General features: G+C 41.3%; 1 protein-coding gene across 1 annotated transcript in view; it reads right to left on the reverse strand.

Moving 5' to 3' along the window:
• Positions 1–18199, reverse strand: part of PLXNA4 (plexin A4) — a 1083593-nt gene that overhangs the window by 165502 nt on the left and 899892 nt on the right. The window contains exons 20-22 of the mRNA XM_075345346.1: positions 17458–17692; positions 14013–14155; positions 8466–8734 (exon numbers count right to left, since the gene is read on the reverse strand). Coding sequence (XP_075201461.1) covers positions 8466–8734; positions 14013–14155; positions 17458–17692 — 647 coding nt within the window. The remainder of the gene's footprint in view (positions 1–8465; positions 8735–14012; positions 14156–17457; positions 17693–18199) is intronic.

The following is an 18199-nucleotide window of genomic DNA, read 5'->3' on the forward strand; positions in this document are numbered from 1 at the left end:
GGTGGAGTGTGCAATGCAGGCAGACGTGCTGCAAATATCTTTACAATAGTGTGAATAGACAAAAGTCCAATAGCCACGTTTAGGATGCCACTAGGTACACTGACTGTTTGCTAGTATAATGGCTTAGTTATAATGAGTTGGAGTGTGCAATGCAGGCAGACATGCTGCAAATATCTTTCCACTAGTTTGAGTAGACAAAAGTCCAATAGCCACGTTTAGGATGCCACTAGGTACACTGACTGTTTGCTAGTATAATGGCTGAGTTAAAAAAAGGTGGAGTGTGCAATGCAGGCAGAAGTGCTGCAAATATCTTTACAATATTGTGTATAGACAAAAGTCCAATAGCCACGTTTATTATGCAACTAGGTACACTGACTGTTTGCTAGTATAATGGCTGAGTTAAAAAAAGGTGGAGTGTGCAATGCAGGCAGACGTGCTGCAAATATCTTTACAATAGTGTGAATAGACAAAAGTCCAATAGCCACGTTTAGGATGCCACTAGGTACACTGACTGTTTGCTAGTATAATGGCTTAGTTATAATGAGTTGGAGTGTGCAATGCAGGCAGACATGCTGCAAATATCTTTCCACTAGTTTGAGTAGACAAAAGTCCAATAGCCACGTTTAGGATGCCACTAGGTACACTGAGTGTTTGCTAGTATAATGGCTGAGTTAAAAAAAGGTGGAGTGTGCAATGCAGGCAGACGTGCTGCAAATATCTTTACAATAGTTTGAGTAGACAAAAGTCCAATAGCCACGTTTAGGATGCCACTAGGTACACTGAGTGTTTGCTAGTATAATGGCTTAGTTAAAAAAAGGTGGAGTGTGCAATGCAGGCAGATGTGCTGCAAATATCTTTACAATAGTGTGAATAGACAAAAGTCCAATAGCCACGTTTAGGATGCCACTAGGTACACTGAGTGTTTGCTAGTATAATGGCTTAGTTATAATGAGTTGGAGTGTGCAATGCAGGCAGACATGCTGCAAATATCTTTCCACTAGTTTGAGTAGACAAAAGTCCAATAGCCACGTTTAGGATGCCACTAGGTACACTGAGTGTTTGCTAGTATAATGGCTTAGTTAAAAAAAGGTGGAGTGTGCAATGCAGGCAGACGTGCTGCAAATATCTTTACAATAGTGTGAATAGACAAAAGTCCAATAGCCACGTTTAGGATGCCACTAGGTACACTGAGTGTTTGCTAGTATAATGGCTTAGTTATAATGAGTTGGAGTGTGCAATGCAGGCAGACATGCTGCAAATATCTTTCCACTAGTTTGAGTAGACAAAAGTCCAATAGCCACGTTTAGGATGCCACTAGGTACACTGACTGTTTGCTAGTATAATGGCTGAGTTAAAAAAAGGTGGAGTGTGCAATGCAGGCAGACGTGCTGCAAATATCTTTACAATATTGTGTATAGACAAAAGTCCAATAGCCACGGTGAGGATGCCACTAGGTACACTGACTGTTTGCTAGTATAATGGCTTAGTTATAATGAGTTGGAGTGTGCAATGCAGGCAGACATGCTGCAAATATCTTTCCACTAGTTTGAGTAGACAAAAGTCCAATAGCCACGTTTAGGATGCCACTAGGTACACTGACTGTTTGCTAGTATAATGGCTTAGTTAAAAAAAGGTGGAGTGTGCAATGCAGGCAGACGTTTTGCAAATATCTTTACAATAGTGTGAATAGACAAAAGTCCAATAGCCACGTTTAGGATGCCACTAGGTACACTGACTGTTTGCTAGTATAATGGCTTAGTTATAATGAGTTGGAGTGTGCAATGCAGGCAGACATGCTGCAAATATCTTTCCACTAGTTTGAGTAGACAAAAGTCCAATAGCCACGTTTAGGATGCCACTAGGTACACTGACTGTTTGCTAGTATAATGGCTGAGTTAAAAAAGGTGGAGTGTGCAATGCAGGCAGACGTGCTGCAAATATCTTTACAATATTGTGTATAGACAAAAGTCCAATAGCCACGTTTAGGATGCCACTAGGTACACTGAGTGTTTGCTAGTATAATGGCTGAGTTAAAAAAAGGTGGAGTGTGCAATGCAGGCAGACGTGCTGCAAATATCTTTCCACTAGTTTGAGTAGACAAAAGTCCAATAGCCACGTTTAGGATGCCACTAGGTACACTGAGTGTTTGCTAGTATAATGGCTTAGTTAAAAAAAGGTGGAGTGTGCAATGCAGGCAGACGTGCTGCAAATATCTTTACAATAGTGTGAATAGACAAAAGTCCAATAGCCACGTTTAGGATGCCACTAGGTACACTGACTGTTTGCTAGTATAATGGCTTAGTTATAATGAGTTGGAGTGTGCAATGCAGGCAGAGGTGCTGCAAATGTCTTTAAACTAGTGTGACTAGACAAAAGTCCAATAGCCACGTTTAGGATGCCACTAGGTACACTGAGTGTTTGCTAGTATAATGGCTTAGTTATAATGAGTTGGAGTGTGCAATGCAGGTAGAGGTGCTGCAAATGTCTTTGCACTAGTGTGACTATAGCAAAGTCCAATAGCTACGTATAGGATGCCACTAGGTACACTGAGTGTTTGCTAGTATAATGGCTTAGTTATCATGAGTTGGAGTGTGCAATGCAGGCAGACGCGCTCTGCAAATGTCTTTGCACTAGTGTGACTATAGCAAAGTCCAATAGCCACGTATAGGATGCCACTAGGTACACTGAGTGTTTGCTAGTATAATGGCTTAGTTATGAGTTGGAGTGTGCAGAGGACAGGAGGGTACAGTGCCAGGATTTTGGGGCTCTGGATAGAGGAATGGAAGCCTGCCTTTCTATCCCTCCTAATAGGGAAATGCAGGGAGGAAATCCCTGACCTTGGCTACACAGACGCTGGTGCTGTTTTCAGGACCTGTCACCTTAACTCTGACCCTGCCGGTTTGAGCCCTTAAAAGGACTGCTAGAAAGTGCTCTCCCTAAGCTGTCCAGCGCTGTGTATGGAGCGCATACAGCTGTATCAGCGATAGGACTCAAGACGGAGCTGCGACAGTGATGTCTGACACCAAAGACGCAGAAGAGATAATGGCGTCCTGGAGGAAAATGTCCGTTTTTATAATGCAGGGACATGTGACATGGACATCCTATCACACATGCCGTTGCTTCTCTGGCTAAAAGTCCACTTAGCTGTGTGTGTGTCTGGGATTGGCTGACATGCTGGCCCGCCCCACAAGACGCGCGCGCTTAGGGAAGGAAGACAAGAAAAAAAAAAAAAAAAATGGCGATCGCCATTATAGAAACAGCAGTGATCTGAAGGCGCTGTTCACGCACACTATACACTGAAATGTCATAATAGTGTGATTCACAGAGTGACTTACACTATTACAGCAGAAACCAAGCTAGGATTTAGCTGGTTTTTTGCTGCTAGAACCGTTCTCGAACGTTTCTAGAACTATCGAGCTTTTGCAAAAAGCTCGAGTTCTAGTTCGATCTAGAACATGCCCCAAAATCACTCGAGCCTAGAACTGGAGAACCACGAACCACGAACCGCGCTCAACTCTAGTCAGTACCCAAGGTTCATGGACACTGTGAGATAAACTGCTTTGATCCGGGTGAAAGGTACAAAAAATACAGTCCTGTCTATTGTTTAAATTTAAATTGGATGTGTTCCAGTGGGAACCAAACCTCACATGATAATGTAATAATACAATATCATATATGGAGTTGGTGAATCATCCAAAGGAAAGGCATATAACCATATATGTTAATCCAATAGTGCCAACCATTACCCGGAGGGAAACAAACCAAGGTCACAGTGGTGTCTCCTGGATTTAAGTTAAATGGGTATGGCTATGGCGGTGACATATATGTATGAATGTTGGCTGATGATTAATACATCCGGATCAATAAATCTTATAATGTGCAGTTATACACTTGATATAAAGGGTTGGTCTCACCCATATGTAGGTCCGGGTCAGTTGCTGGAGGGGGTCATCAATGTAGATCAGTCGGGTAGCTGTCCATGACCAGGCATGAGCTCTCTCCCTGGCAAGAACTAGCTAGTTCCTCAACACCCCATTAACTCCAGCCCTTACAAGGACAGTACCAAGCTGACCCTAAATAGAATGGCCCTAAAAAGTCATCACCAAGAAGCCTCCCAACGCGTTTCCTCCGCCAGGATTCATCAGGGGAGATGCTTTGGGTGAAGGGCTAATGATACAGACAAGGAGACCCACTTAAAATGGTCTAGTGCTAGGACAAAATATCAAAATAAAATAATTGAATCAATTGGTTATACCTAGTGTTGGGCTTGGGGGGATGTTGTGTGACGGGGCGGCATGGTGGCTCAATGGTTAGCACTGCAGCCTTGCAGCGCTGGGGTCCTGGGTTCAAATCCCACCAAGGACAACATTTGCAAGGAGTTTGTATGTTCTCCCCGTGTTTGCGTGGGTTTCCTCTGGGTCCTCCGGTTTCCTCCCACACTCCAAAAGACATACAGTTAGGGACTCTAGATTGTGAGCCCCAATGGGGACAGTGTTGCCATTGTATGTAAAGTGCTGTGGAATTAATAGTGCTATATAAATGAATAAATATTATTATTATTATATCTATGCATTGCACAGTATATAAGCATTTTTTCTATTGTCCCTTTAAGAAGCTATATTTGGCATGAATAGAGGTAAATAAATCAAATATTTGATAACTGCTTCACGAGAGACCATCATCAGATTTCCTCTGTTGATGATCCCTGCATAAAGCTGCTACTACACATCAAGAGACCAATTCCTGTAAAAATAAATAGTAACAGTGAATGGCTGATCATAAACTTTATTGTACACGACAAGGTTCACTGTAAGTCAACCTGTGCTTTAAACCCTTAGTGACCACCATTAGGTCTTTTTACTAACCTGAGAAATAACAGAATGGCATCCCTAAGCCATGATCAGTATCTAAACCCCTAGATGAATAGCAACAAAAGCATCTATATGGCTAAAAGAAGAGAGCAGTCTCCTTCTTTAAACCCATCGGCACCCCAACATTGTATTGGTGTGGTCCCATTTGTGGCTATGGCAATCTGAAGCCAAGTAATACCTCGGGGTCTTTCAGCTATAGTGGCCTGTTAAGATATCAGCAATATTTTAGGGGAAAATATTACAATTTTTCCTTTACTTCATTTCCCTATGTGTCAATATCTGTAAAGCACTTGAAGGGTTGAAAACTACCCAACATAAGTTTTAAATACTTTGAGGAGTGCAATGATATAATAGTATCAATTTGTTGTTTTTTCAATATATGGGCCCTCAAAGCAACTTTAAAATTGAATAAGTCTGAAATAAAATATATTTTGTAAATTTCTAGCAAAAAAATATAAAATTTCTTTGGAATATTTAAGCTTTCTAACATTGTAATAAAATACAGGGACATTAAAAAATTATTATGAAGTAGGAAAAGTAACGTAGGCAAATGGTAAATGTTATTCATTCTTTTTTATAGAAAATAACTACCTGGTTTAAGGTCATAAACATTCAAAATATGAGTTTTTTTTTTTTTTTTTTTTTTAAATAGACACAACTTTTCAACCTAAATTTACCACTAACATACAGTATAAAGTGCCCCCCCTAAAAAAAATCGTCTCATAATCACTGAGATATGTGGAAGCATTCGAGAGTTATTACCATATGAAGGACAAGGTAGATTTGAAAAATGTGAGTTATTATTACAAAATGGTTTTATATGACAAATAAAAAGAAGAAAAAGGGTAAATATTGAGAATTACCTTTAAATTTTCAATGATACTTAACTATTTTATTAATGAAAATTTAAACTAAAGTAACGGTGCATTAAAGGGGTTTTCCTATGAACAAACTCCATTTTTAAGTTGATTTTAACTAATAGATCTTGGAGTAATAATAATTTCCCCAATTGAATGTGTTTAAAAAAATGTTCCTGTCCTGAGAATATTCTATAAATGTGTCCCTGCTGTGTACTGTGTAATGGCCGTGTCTGACCATACAGGAACATGGTCTGATCATACCACATCTCCTGGGGCAGAGAGGATGCAAAAGAAAGTAAGCAGACGAGATAGTATTGGAGTGCAGGTGATTCTTTCTGTGAGAGAAAGCATTTCCCTATCTGATTTTGTTTAAAAATGTATGACCTCAAAGAAAAAATAATTTGCGATCATGTGTTGTAATGTCTGTATACTTTTTTTTTACTTCTTCCCAGGCCTAGCAGATGTGGCATGATTAGACCATGTCCCTGTACGGTCAGACACGGCCATTACATAGTACTTAGAAGGGACACATATATAAGATTATCTCAGCACAGGAACATTTTTTTTAAACAAATCCAATTGTGATAATTATTATTATTCCAAGATCTATTAATTAAAATCAACTTTAAAATTAACTTTCTCATGGCAAAACCCCAAAGCAAAGATTCGTAAATGCAAAATCTCACGTTGACTATTCGAACCTGCTGAGGTACAGTTATTAATTGTCTGTAAGAAATGCCCATTGCAACTGTAGCGCCCCTGAACCCATCAGGGCACTACCAGGTACTGCATCCTGTCAATGATGCAGGGCCTACCCCCAGGGACCTGGAAGACCAGAGCCGGTAACAGCAAAACACATTATATTCCCAGTTTTATCCCCATCCACAGACTGGTAACATACTAGACTTGGACCCAATGCATAGCCACCCAGGGGTGGAGCCGATCCAGTCCACTAGACAACAACCAGGTGGGAGGGGACAGACAGTTAGTAAGTGGAAGTGAGAGGAGACGGATGCAATTGCTCTGACACATGAGGGTAACGGAGACCTGAGGGTCCAGGCCTGTGACTGCCGGTGGAGTACGGCGAAGTACTCCCAGAACCTTAGCACCGACGGGGTACAGAGCCCTAGGTCAGGCAAACGCTCCAGGCAGACCTGATAAAATCTGCACAGTGAGGGGACAATCCAGGACCTCACTGACCTTAGAAGTCTGGGGTCACCAGCAGTAATGGGAGAACCAGGGACCGGAACACCGACCATACAGGGTTCACACAACCACCATACGGACCAGAGACTGAGAGACTAACAGGAGGGGACCCCCAGACACTCCAAGCCACAGGGACCCACCAACTCGAGAAAGGTGCAGGGGAAAGAAGCCACTAGGTCACCAACCCGGCACTGGGACTAAAGGAACCAGAGGTGAATACCAGCCTTCTTCCGGGTAGCACTTACCATCTACTGTGAGTAAAGAGAACCAGTTACACAGCAACCCCTTGTGTGGCCTACCTTGTTCCTGCACCCAACTCCCTCACCTACCCCCTGGGGCCCTGGCCCTATTTGTGGAGGGCCCAACATCCAGGCTGCCATCACATCAACCCCAGTGGAAAGACTGTGCAGCGGCGGTTCCATCACCATAACCTCAACCCGCAAGTGGCTTCACGACATAAACTTTATTAACTATTCCCCTGGATATAAATACCTTTTTAAAAGCGACCCCCAGGGTCATGGAACCGGGCAACGGCCACCCAGTGACACATCCCAGTAGTACACTGCCCGGGACCGAGTACCCCATAGCCCTAGGCGGCACACAACCAATCAGAGTGCAGCTTTTATCTTACCAGAGCAATTAAAGACATGAAAGCTTTGCTGTGAATGGTCGCTAAGTGAACATAGCCAGCTTTTAAGATTTGATCAATAAGGCCCTGCATAGTTTAAAAAAAAGATATAGAAAAGAAGTGACACTATTGATAAATTATAGTAATTGTCTTCCACTAAGTTAAAGGCATGCTCTGGGCAATGCTGATATGTTGTTTTGAGCCTAGTACAAGAGCTGAAGCGGTGGAGCATCTCACGGTAGGGATTCCCGCTCTGGTACTCTTTGAATCCATCCCATCAAGTTGCTATTGGTTTTAGACAAAGCACAATGTATCAGGTTACTTACATTGAATTTTTTAACTAGTTCCACAGTAGCAAATTGTTTTTATTTTAATTTTTTCTTTACAGCATTTACTTTATTCGATTTTTGCAGAAGTATCAATGCCAATTATTTTTTCTTTTCATTTCTATATTTTGTATTAGTAAAAAGGTGATTTTTTTTCTTAAACTTTACTTTCCATTACATTTTCCTTTTAACAATGGACTAGAACCTGCGAACATTTGATTAACTGCATCATAAACTGCATTTTTGTGTTTTTTATATAGTATTAGTTAGTGATAACAGAATCAATCCAAGCAATATTGGATTCACCTTAAATTTGGCAAAAATTCTGATTCTCCAAATCTCAATATTTTGTGTTTTGCTTTGTATGAATCAAACAAAATGGCAGTCTGTTGGCATGCTACTACATGCATGCTGATTTGTAAAGGGATAGTAACATTACTCATCTTGCTGCTAATTTGTCCCACAGACTCACACGTCCCTGTACACCTCTCTACAACCCCAAATTACATTTTCTTTCTAAATTTTAGCAAATTACTTCTTCACAACAGACATGCATACGTTTACAGAAACTTACCTTCTCAACAATAATTTAGGATGATTCTTGCTTTCCAAATTTTTATCGATAAGATCGGAGAGCAGTTGTTTCAACACATCCGTGGCATATTCTAACTTGCTCTGCAAAACTGTCATAATGAGGGAAGCCACATTGCCTCTATCACGCATGGAAAAGCTGCGCTGAGACTCGAGAGTCCGAATAAAGGAGAGTAAGAAAACTTTGTTGTTAATCATCTGGGCAAAGAGCTTCAACCCTTTCTCTACACGTTCCTGTCTGTACCCAGGGACCTGTGGAAAAATAAACAACCAGACATGAGTGGGTCTGAGGAATATAGAATATATTAGTGTAAATTAGATTTTTTTTTTTTGCCTATTCTGTAGACTAGCATCTAAGGCATTAGCACTAATTTAGCAGTCTTTAAACTAAAAGATAAGAGGACCTCTCATCTATCGTGACATATCTGTATTAGTAAATACTTAACCACCAAGGAGTACTAACTACAGCCCCATTTCTGACAATTCTACACTGTTCATTTCCCCTGTAATTCCTTCTGGAATTACCAATTACCGATACATCTTCTCTTGTCAATAGGGTTAAACATATCAAGACAGCTGACAGATCCTCTTTTAAAGAGGACTTTTCATCAAATCTTTTCTGTTGAACTAGACAGATAATGTAATAGTGGCTGCAGAAAGTGGAATAAAATGTTTTGTTTTTTTATTTTGCCTCATCAATGTAGTGATATTAGTAATCAAATTATTTGGCCCCTAATGAGTTAACTACTGTTAAATCCAGGTGGGTGTTATCGGATAGTTTTCACTGTGGGCGGGTACTTATTCTTCCTGTATGATCTGTATGATGCTGCATTTATGATACACTAAAAATTATTTCTGCTAAACAAACATGACAAATTTGTCAAGATCTGGACAGCCTGGATGTGATCACACAAACTTATCTATATCCCAAATTGCACTGACAAAATCTGACACTTCTTCTCAATCGTATAACTTTAATTTGCAATGCCTGCTAGGGAGAATCACCCCATTCTTTCACGTAATCCACCTTTTATTTTTTCTCCCGCCATGTACCAACTTTATCTCTTTCCCTTTGACCCCTTATGCAAATTTTAGCTTGTCAACTGCCTTCATGTATATGAGGATCCTTCATGGCCCCAACTTCATTCCCAATGGCTTCCACGATGCTCTTCCTTTTACCTGGATTATTCACCATTTTTTTTTAATTATTACTTATAATATTTTAATTTTACTTTAAGATTAAGGTTGTGGCACCATTATTGTTATACCTTTGTACTCAGCTCAAGCTGCCGGGTCTTAAAGGTCTAACCCTGCTAGGTGAAGCTATGTTCTTTATTTTTTACTTAAAGCTAGATATGTGTCAATTTTTGAATTAAGCTCATGAGCTAAATTACCTAAAGTAAGAACATCAACGTTAAATTTTTTTTTAGGTTTTTTTGAGTAACTATAATATTGGTGCAACCTTACCCAAGAGGTAAGGGGGCGCACTACCACCTCCAAAGAAGCAAGTAGCAATTGTAGTACAAAGGGCCCATAAGCTGATCATGCATAGGTGCCATGTTATTTCTCTGTCTGCCACTAAATCTGATGGATGCTACCAGCTCCATTAAGCCAACAGATTGTTTTTTAGAAATAGTAACTGTTTGAGTTAGGTAGTCTCGGGTTGAAGGTTAATTTTGGTAATAAAACCAAGTAACCAAGAGCTCATTACAAAAGAATTGTATTGTATAATTCTCACTAGAGTTCCAGTAGAGTACAGTCAGTTATTCTTTTTCATGCTTTACGGGGATGGGCAGTCTTGGAAAAGTGTTACCATGTACACAAAAATGTTTTATATATATATATATATATATATATATATAAATATATATATATATATATATATATGTATATATCCTGTGTGTGTATATATATATATATATATATATACTGCTATTTATGTATTTATAAATATATCTATATATATATAATTGCCTTATTCTGTCTGTCTGTCTGTCTGTCTGTCATGCTCCAAAATTGTGTTACGGTGACACAAAGCTGATTGGCCGCTGGGCTCGCCATGGCCCCGCCCCCCCACACGGATTGGCCTCTCGCCCCGGCTCTCTGCAGGCCCCGCCCCCCTCACGCAATGCACGCTCGCTCTGGCCCAACTGACGCGGACCTCCGACTCCCAGGTGAGTACACACACACACATCAGATCACACTCACTCTCACACACACCTCACACACACATCACATCCACACACTCACAACATCCTGGGATATCGCTTGCTTCTCGGCGGCGATCCTGTGCTGTGAGCTTCCAGGACCTGCCGGAGGATCACATGACCAGAAGCATGTGATATCTCCGGATGTTGTGAGTGTGAGCGCGTATGTGTAATATTGTCAATGTGTGTGTGCGTGAGTGTATGCGATCGGGTGTGTGTGAGTGTATGCGATCGGGTGGGTGTGTGTGAGTGTATGCGATCGGGTGGGTGGGTGTGAGTGTATGCGATCGGGTGGGTGGGTGTGAGTGTATGCGATCGGGTGGGTGGGTGTGAGTGTATGCGATCGGGTGGGTGAGTGTCGGCAGAAGAGCACGGCGTGCTGGAGGAGGCTGGGAGGAGAGAGGCTGATCCTGGGGAAGGCTGGGAGGGGGGAGGCTGAGAGAAGAGAGGCTGATGTTGGGGGAGGCTGAGGCTGGGGTAGGCTGGGAGGAGAGAGCCTGATGCTGGGGACAGAAAAGGCTGATGCTGCGGGCACAGAGGCTGATGCTGCGGGCACAGAGGCTGATGCTGCGGGCACAGAGGCTGATGCTGCGGGCAGCATGGGGGATGGAGCACGTTTGGGAGTGCGCAGCATGGCGGATGGAGCACGTTTGGGAGTGCGCAGCATGGCGGATGGCGCACGTTTGGGAGTGCGCAGCATGGCGGATGGAGCACGTTTGGGAGTGCGCAGCATGGCGGATGGAGCACGTTTGGGAGTGCGCAGCATGGCGGATGGAGCACGTTTGGGAGTGCGCAGCATGGCGGATGGAGCACGTTTGGGAGTGCGCAGCATGGCGGATGGAGCACGATGGGGAGTGCGCAGCATGGGGGATGCAGCACGTTTGGGAGTGAGCAGCATGGCGGATGGCGCACGTTTGGGAGTGCGCAGCATGGCGGATGGAGCACGTTTGGGAGTGAGCAGCATGGCGGATGGTGCACGTTTGGGAGTGCGCAGCATGGTGGATGGAGCACGTTTGGGAGTGCGCAGCATGGGAGATGGAGCACGATGGGGAATGCGCAGCATAGGGGATGGAGCACGATGGGGAATGCGCAGCATGGGGGATGGAGCACGATGGGGAATGCGCAGCATGGGGGATGGAGCACGATGGGGGGTGCGCAGGATGGGGGATGGAGCACGATGGGAGGTGCACACCTCCCCCCAACACACACACACACACACGCGCACTGCACAACACACACACACTGGGAAACACAAACACCGCCCTACACAGACACCCACACACACAGACAACGCTGCACACACACAACACCCAACACACAAACACCGCGGCATACATAAATATACGCACATACCGCGCAACACACACACTGCACAAAACATACCTCCCCCCAAAACACACACAAACCACGCAACACACACAATGCTACAGACACACAGCGCTCCACAAACAACGCAACACACGCAACACACATACAACACCGCTCTCACCCCCCGCCACACCCAGACAACACCCAGAACATGTACAGCGCCCTACACAAACACTTGGTAACTACACACAACAACATCTATATATATATATATATATATATATACCGTATATATATATATCTATATCTATATCTATAACAAAAATCATACATGAACTGCACAATACGTAAATTCTAGAATACCCGATGCGTAGAATCGGGCCACCTTCTAGTATATATATATATACATATGTAATATTTTCAGCTATAAGCCGGGATAACCTATATCATCATGATGTCATTCTTTTAGGAAGCAGACCTAGGCTCATTTACTGCATGTCAGCTTTAGGAAACGAATCATATGAATACAGTATCCTCTTGATATTCTACACTTTTTTTCATATGGCTCCTTTTTTGTTCTGTTCTAATGTTTTCTAAAAAACTAATTACAGAAAGACTGCCAAAACCACCTAACTTAACTGAACATAATAAAGGCAGGGTTATTTGTTTATCAGAGGTTTCTTTCTGCGCAGCACAAGTCTGCGGTAAGCTAGTGTAATTAGAAAATAGACAAAAATTGAGTGGGCTGCATAACCTGTCTACATTGTAAGTAGCAGAGGAACCTTTTCCAACAATTAACTTCAAAAGACATTCTTTCCAGGGAAGTGTTCTTGTTTGTACTAATTACTGTGAGGCAATTAGCAGGAGACTGTAACAAAATAATTTCCATTAGAGTTGTTCAGTACTATTTATAAATATTTTCCAGTGACATTCTTTTTTTTACAAACCCATTATAGATTTATTGGTTTTCATGATGGATCCAAAATACATCCAAAATGTTGAGTTTTGCCCGTTGAGTTACTTGATTTCATAGGAAAATGGGTTCAGATAAATATTACATTACTGCTTCCGCAAAGCAAGCCTATGGAGCCTTATTGTGATGCTCCACAGACTTACATTTGAAAAGTGACCTCCGGCTCACACATAACCCCTGTTTATTTCAGCAAGTCGGAACAGAAGGCACGTGACCGAGAGGAGCTCCAGAGTGGAGCTAGAAACTGGGGAAAATGGTAATCAGTGAGTATATTACACCCACACTGCACTATATATATGACTGTCCACTTCTGCGCCAGCACTTGGAAATCCTGACAGCGTGCACAGTGAGCGCTGTCAGGATTCACAAGACTCCAGCCACATAGTGTGTCATTATGAGGATTCTCAAGTCTGCAGTCACATATACTGTCATATGACTGCCCACTCCAAGCACCTGAGAATCCTGACAACATGCATAGTGAGTGTTGTAAGGATTCACAAGTCTCCAGTCACATATAGTGTCACATGATAGCCCACCCCCAGCACCTGAGAATCCTGTCAGTGTGCACAGTGAGCTTTCTCAGGATTCATAAGTCTCCAGTGACATAGAGTGACTGCAGATTTGCACCAGGACAACCCCTTTGATTCTTAATACTGAACACAACAGAAACTCTTGCCTTTATAAAGGTAGGTGAAAAGTTACACATTGATGCACTGGTATATTTTTCTGCATTTGCATATCTTTGACATTTTAAGGGCTTGTCCACTAGTGGTGAACTCCAGCTTAACCAATTCAGGACCCTAAACTGAAATATAAATCATGGCTACTTGCCTCCCACAGTGGTGACATCTGTAAGTTGGAGAGGTAAGCATCTCTGGAAGATCATGGGGGTCAGCATAATTTACCTCAATTGCTTTGTGTTATCTTGTGTCGAGCATGTAATGCCATTCTGATCAGCATATTGCATTTTTTATCATTTTGGTCCATATTTATTTTCATTAATATAAATACAAATATTTATATATACAGTATGAGAAAATACCTCTAAGTCCCTCAATACAGGATGATCTTCGATGCCAGGAAACAAGACTCTCATAGTATAGGTCCGATAATCTAAGAACGGAATGCCAGCCCCATCTAGGTCACTTGTCAGCTCATGGATATCAGTCTGTAGCTCAGCAAAAGCTAAAAAGCAAGGAAGAAATATAAAAGAAAAAACTTATTGGAAGACATTAATAGATAATGACTAAGTGCTCTTTTATTACACTTGTTAATAGCTAGTCATGTTATACATGAATGGTAAAAATTGATATCATGAGATTTTTCACCACACTGTAAATAAACATAGTGGGTGCAAAAATAGTTAAAAGGAACCTGTCCGGTGCGATATGCACCCAAGAACCACGAGCAATTCTGGGTCCACATTGCTAATCATTGCCTAACCATCCCTGTATCTAGCAGCATAGATAAAGAGATCTTTAGAAAAAGTAATTGTAAAGATCTTTTATCATATGCTAATGAGACCAGGGACTAGTCGCAATGGCATTAGTTCCTGCGCTCATTTCGCCCTCTTAGCATGGTAGCAAGCCCACAGGGGCGTCCTAAAATGCTATGCAATGCAGCATCACCAGCGGTGACGCGCATACCTGTGTACGCTGTGACCACTGATCAGACGTCCCCGGGACTTCCGGTCATGCGTACTAGACCTCTCTGAATTCAGGATGCATACACCCGGCTTCATACTCTACATGACCGGAAATGCCTGGCATTCAGATCATTGGTCACAGCAGACACAGGTACGCACATCACCACTGGGGATGCTGCATTGAATAGCATGTTAGCACACCCCTGTGGGCATGCTAACATGCTAACAGGGCGGAATGAGCACAGGAACTAACACCCTTGTGACTAGTCCCTGTACTCATTAACATGTCATAGAGGATCTTTAGAAATACTTTTTCTAAAGATCTCTTTATCTACGCTAGTGTATACAGGGACCGTTTGGCAGGGATTATCAATATGCACCCAGAAATGCTCATGCCTCTGGGTGCATATTGCACCTGACAGATTCCCTTTAAATATCAAATCCACTCTACTACATCTGCATATCAACACAATCAAACAATTAGGAATGCTGCAAAGTTAATAATAGGAAAAATGGAAATCAATAGGAAAGCATATTTCCAGAAAATTAGTTGACGACACGATATTAGGTAATTATAATTATGCTAAAAGAAAAGATTCACCTACAGTAATTTCAATATAGCAGCACACAACATTATTAAAAGCCTGTGGGGTATGTCATTAATTACAGACTCACTTTAATTATTAAAATAGAGCAATTTTCAATTGTCAGTGGTTATGCCTCATATGACAATGGAATCCAGCAAATGCTGGAGATAATTAAAAAAAATTTATAAGATAAATAAAAAAAGGAAAGGTATAAAAAAATGTTAGTAGTAAATACAATAAAAACTAAAGATAAAGTGACAGAGAGAAAAAACAAGAAAGGGAATCCAGAGAGAGTTGGAAGAATGATAATGGAATAAATAGAGACAGAGAGAAAGAAAGGAGTAGGAAGAAGAGAAATACAGCGACCGCCCGGCACAGAAGGACGGAAAAAGAGACAGAGCATGAGCTGGACGTGTGGAAAAATAGCCAGAAATCCTAGGTTTAACACTTTAACCTTCACAGTGTCCATAAAGCCATGGAAAGCCTTCCCTGTCTCCCCGACACCGGGTTGCCATGACAACACATTATTGCCAGCTTTACTCTCGCTAATAACATTGAAAATAAAATTGAAAACAGGTTGTGGAATAATAATAAAATACTTTAGGTGAAACACTTAAAGGTCGTCACATTGAACCCATTTTGAAAATATGTATTTGTTAAGCATTTTAGTTACATGTTTTTAGAGAAACTAATTCAACATGTTCCTTGACTTCAATAACGTACACTATCCAATCAGAGACAGTGCGCCAACATGTTTAGACCTAATAAAGAGTGAGGGAATTAAAGAATAGTACGGAACTGTAGACTTTATTTTATGAAGGTGATTAAGGTCGGATGATGCTGTTAAAATGCTTACAGCTGGGCACAGAGCCGTGTATAAAGCTCAATATTCAGTATATACCATTGTATAGAAGACTTCAAAGCATGTGTGTCCAAAGCATAGAGATGATTATGGGTATTATTTCATCTTATCAATGCACATTAAAAACTCAAATTAAAAATATTGCATTTAAAAAACATTGTAGAGAGGATTTTGGGATTTCATTGCTTTTTTCAAGATAAATCTTACATTTTTGGTAAAGTTAAACTTTACTTTACTTTGCGCTGTACTCTACCCATCAAAGTCAATCGAGTCTAACGGCACAAACTTTATTATGGCTCTGTAAACCTTGAAGTTGTACATAGACATAACTCAGCAGTAATGGAAGCCTACGGTGCATTTCTGGAAATCAATGTGGAATACTCCAAATGAAGTGCTACTGAAGAGGTATCTCACATAAATAGTACTGCGCATAGGTGCCACACAGAACCACAGTTTTTCTATACTATAGAACTGTATACACTTTACATTTCATATAATGTCCAGGCAATGACTATGCTTACTTTTTAAAGGTAGGCATTCGTATTTTTTAAACCTAGGGCCTGATTAATCAAGACTTTTACTCCAGTATTCTGGTGTAAAAAGCTTTGAAAAGTCGCATAATGTTGCCCAACTGCGCTAAAATTATGCAACTTTCGGCGTTCTCACACCTCTTTTGCAAAGGTCCGGCAAATTGGGAGGAGATGGGGTGTGACAGGGAAAAATGGCAACTACTGCTCGTCAAATACAGCCCAAGCGGCAGAATTCTCTACACCAGAGATGTGCACGCTACTTGATGGCACATTCTAAGACATGAAAACGTATATGCCTCTTCATGAATCAGGAATGTTTGACTCCAGCACACCTCCTTGTCAAGACCAGGGTGAACAACTCATGGACAACTAAGATCATGAACAAAGATGCTCTTGATCACTGAGCGCAGAGTTATCCTTGGAAGGAAATATCACCTGACCCATTTTGGACATGTCATGAGGGCAAATTCAATAGAACATTGGTTGCTTCTCAGAATGTTCAGTGTTAAGAGGAAACAGGGGAGACTTAAGGCCCTTTGGCTGGATACCATCAAGAATGACATGGGAAGGAATATCAAGCAATTGAAAGAAGCTGTAGAAAACAGGAAAGCATTGCACGAAATTGCATATGGTGTATCCAAAGGTTGGACATGACTAAACAGATAAAATCAGGAAAGAAATTTTCAAGTCATTACATTCTTGGGTTGTATACATTTTGCAGTGTACCATTTTTTAAAAAAAACGGGGTTGTATCTAAATGGAAACTCTATATAATTAAAAACAGCGATGTTCTTACTAGATAAATCTTATCTTTTGGAATTTAAGGAAGACACTTTATAAAGAACGTGTTGTCAATGTCTTACCTTCTTTGCACTCCAGTGCCACTCTTGATTCCAAATTATCCATTTGCATTTGCAGTCTTTTAAGAGTCAAGTCACTTTCTCTAGATTTGCGCTTGTAGGCTATAAGCACTGCCACAATGAAGATGATTAGCAGACCACCAGCTGCTGCAATACTGACAATGGCTGGTACACTAAGAGGACTATCCGGGGTTATATAAACCATGCCAGGAGAGAATTCCATCCCACCAACTCGAGCCTACAAGAAAATTATTCAAGGAAAAACTTTTACATCCTGTACGATATAAAACCTTACATAAAATTATCACTGGTTATCATTTTACAATGGCACAGACGATAGACATGGTAGCAGTCGATTTTTTACGTTGTGCCACCTGGTAGCTCTACCTTATACAAGCATAACAGGATAAAACAAAATAGCAATGCCCAATTTTATAGCAGCTTTAGTGTTATTGATCAGATGGTTTATTGTAATATGTGACATACTACCTAAGTATCACAAATTTCTTGCTCCTAAGACCTACGTGTGACTGCTAAACACAACAGACATTTTATACAAACTCTTTACTGCAGCAAGTATTAGATGTTATTAATAGGGGCTGTCTATCTAAACCCCCTGCAGTCCACCAGGCGGCTAAAACCGCAGGGATACAGTTATGACAAAACTATCTGCTACGTCAATAGTCCAGGCAAAATCCCTAGAGCTTATTGAGACTTGTCATAGATCAACTTTATTGTTCTTAGC

The sequence above is a fragment of the Anomaloglossus baeobatrachus genome, chromosome 4 (assembly GCF_048569485.1).
Source record: "Anomaloglossus baeobatrachus isolate aAnoBae1 chromosome 4, aAnoBae1.hap1, whole genome shotgun sequence".
Lineage (NCBI taxonomy): Eukaryota > Metazoa > Chordata > Amphibia > Anura > Aromobatidae > Anomaloglossus > Anomaloglossus baeobatrachus.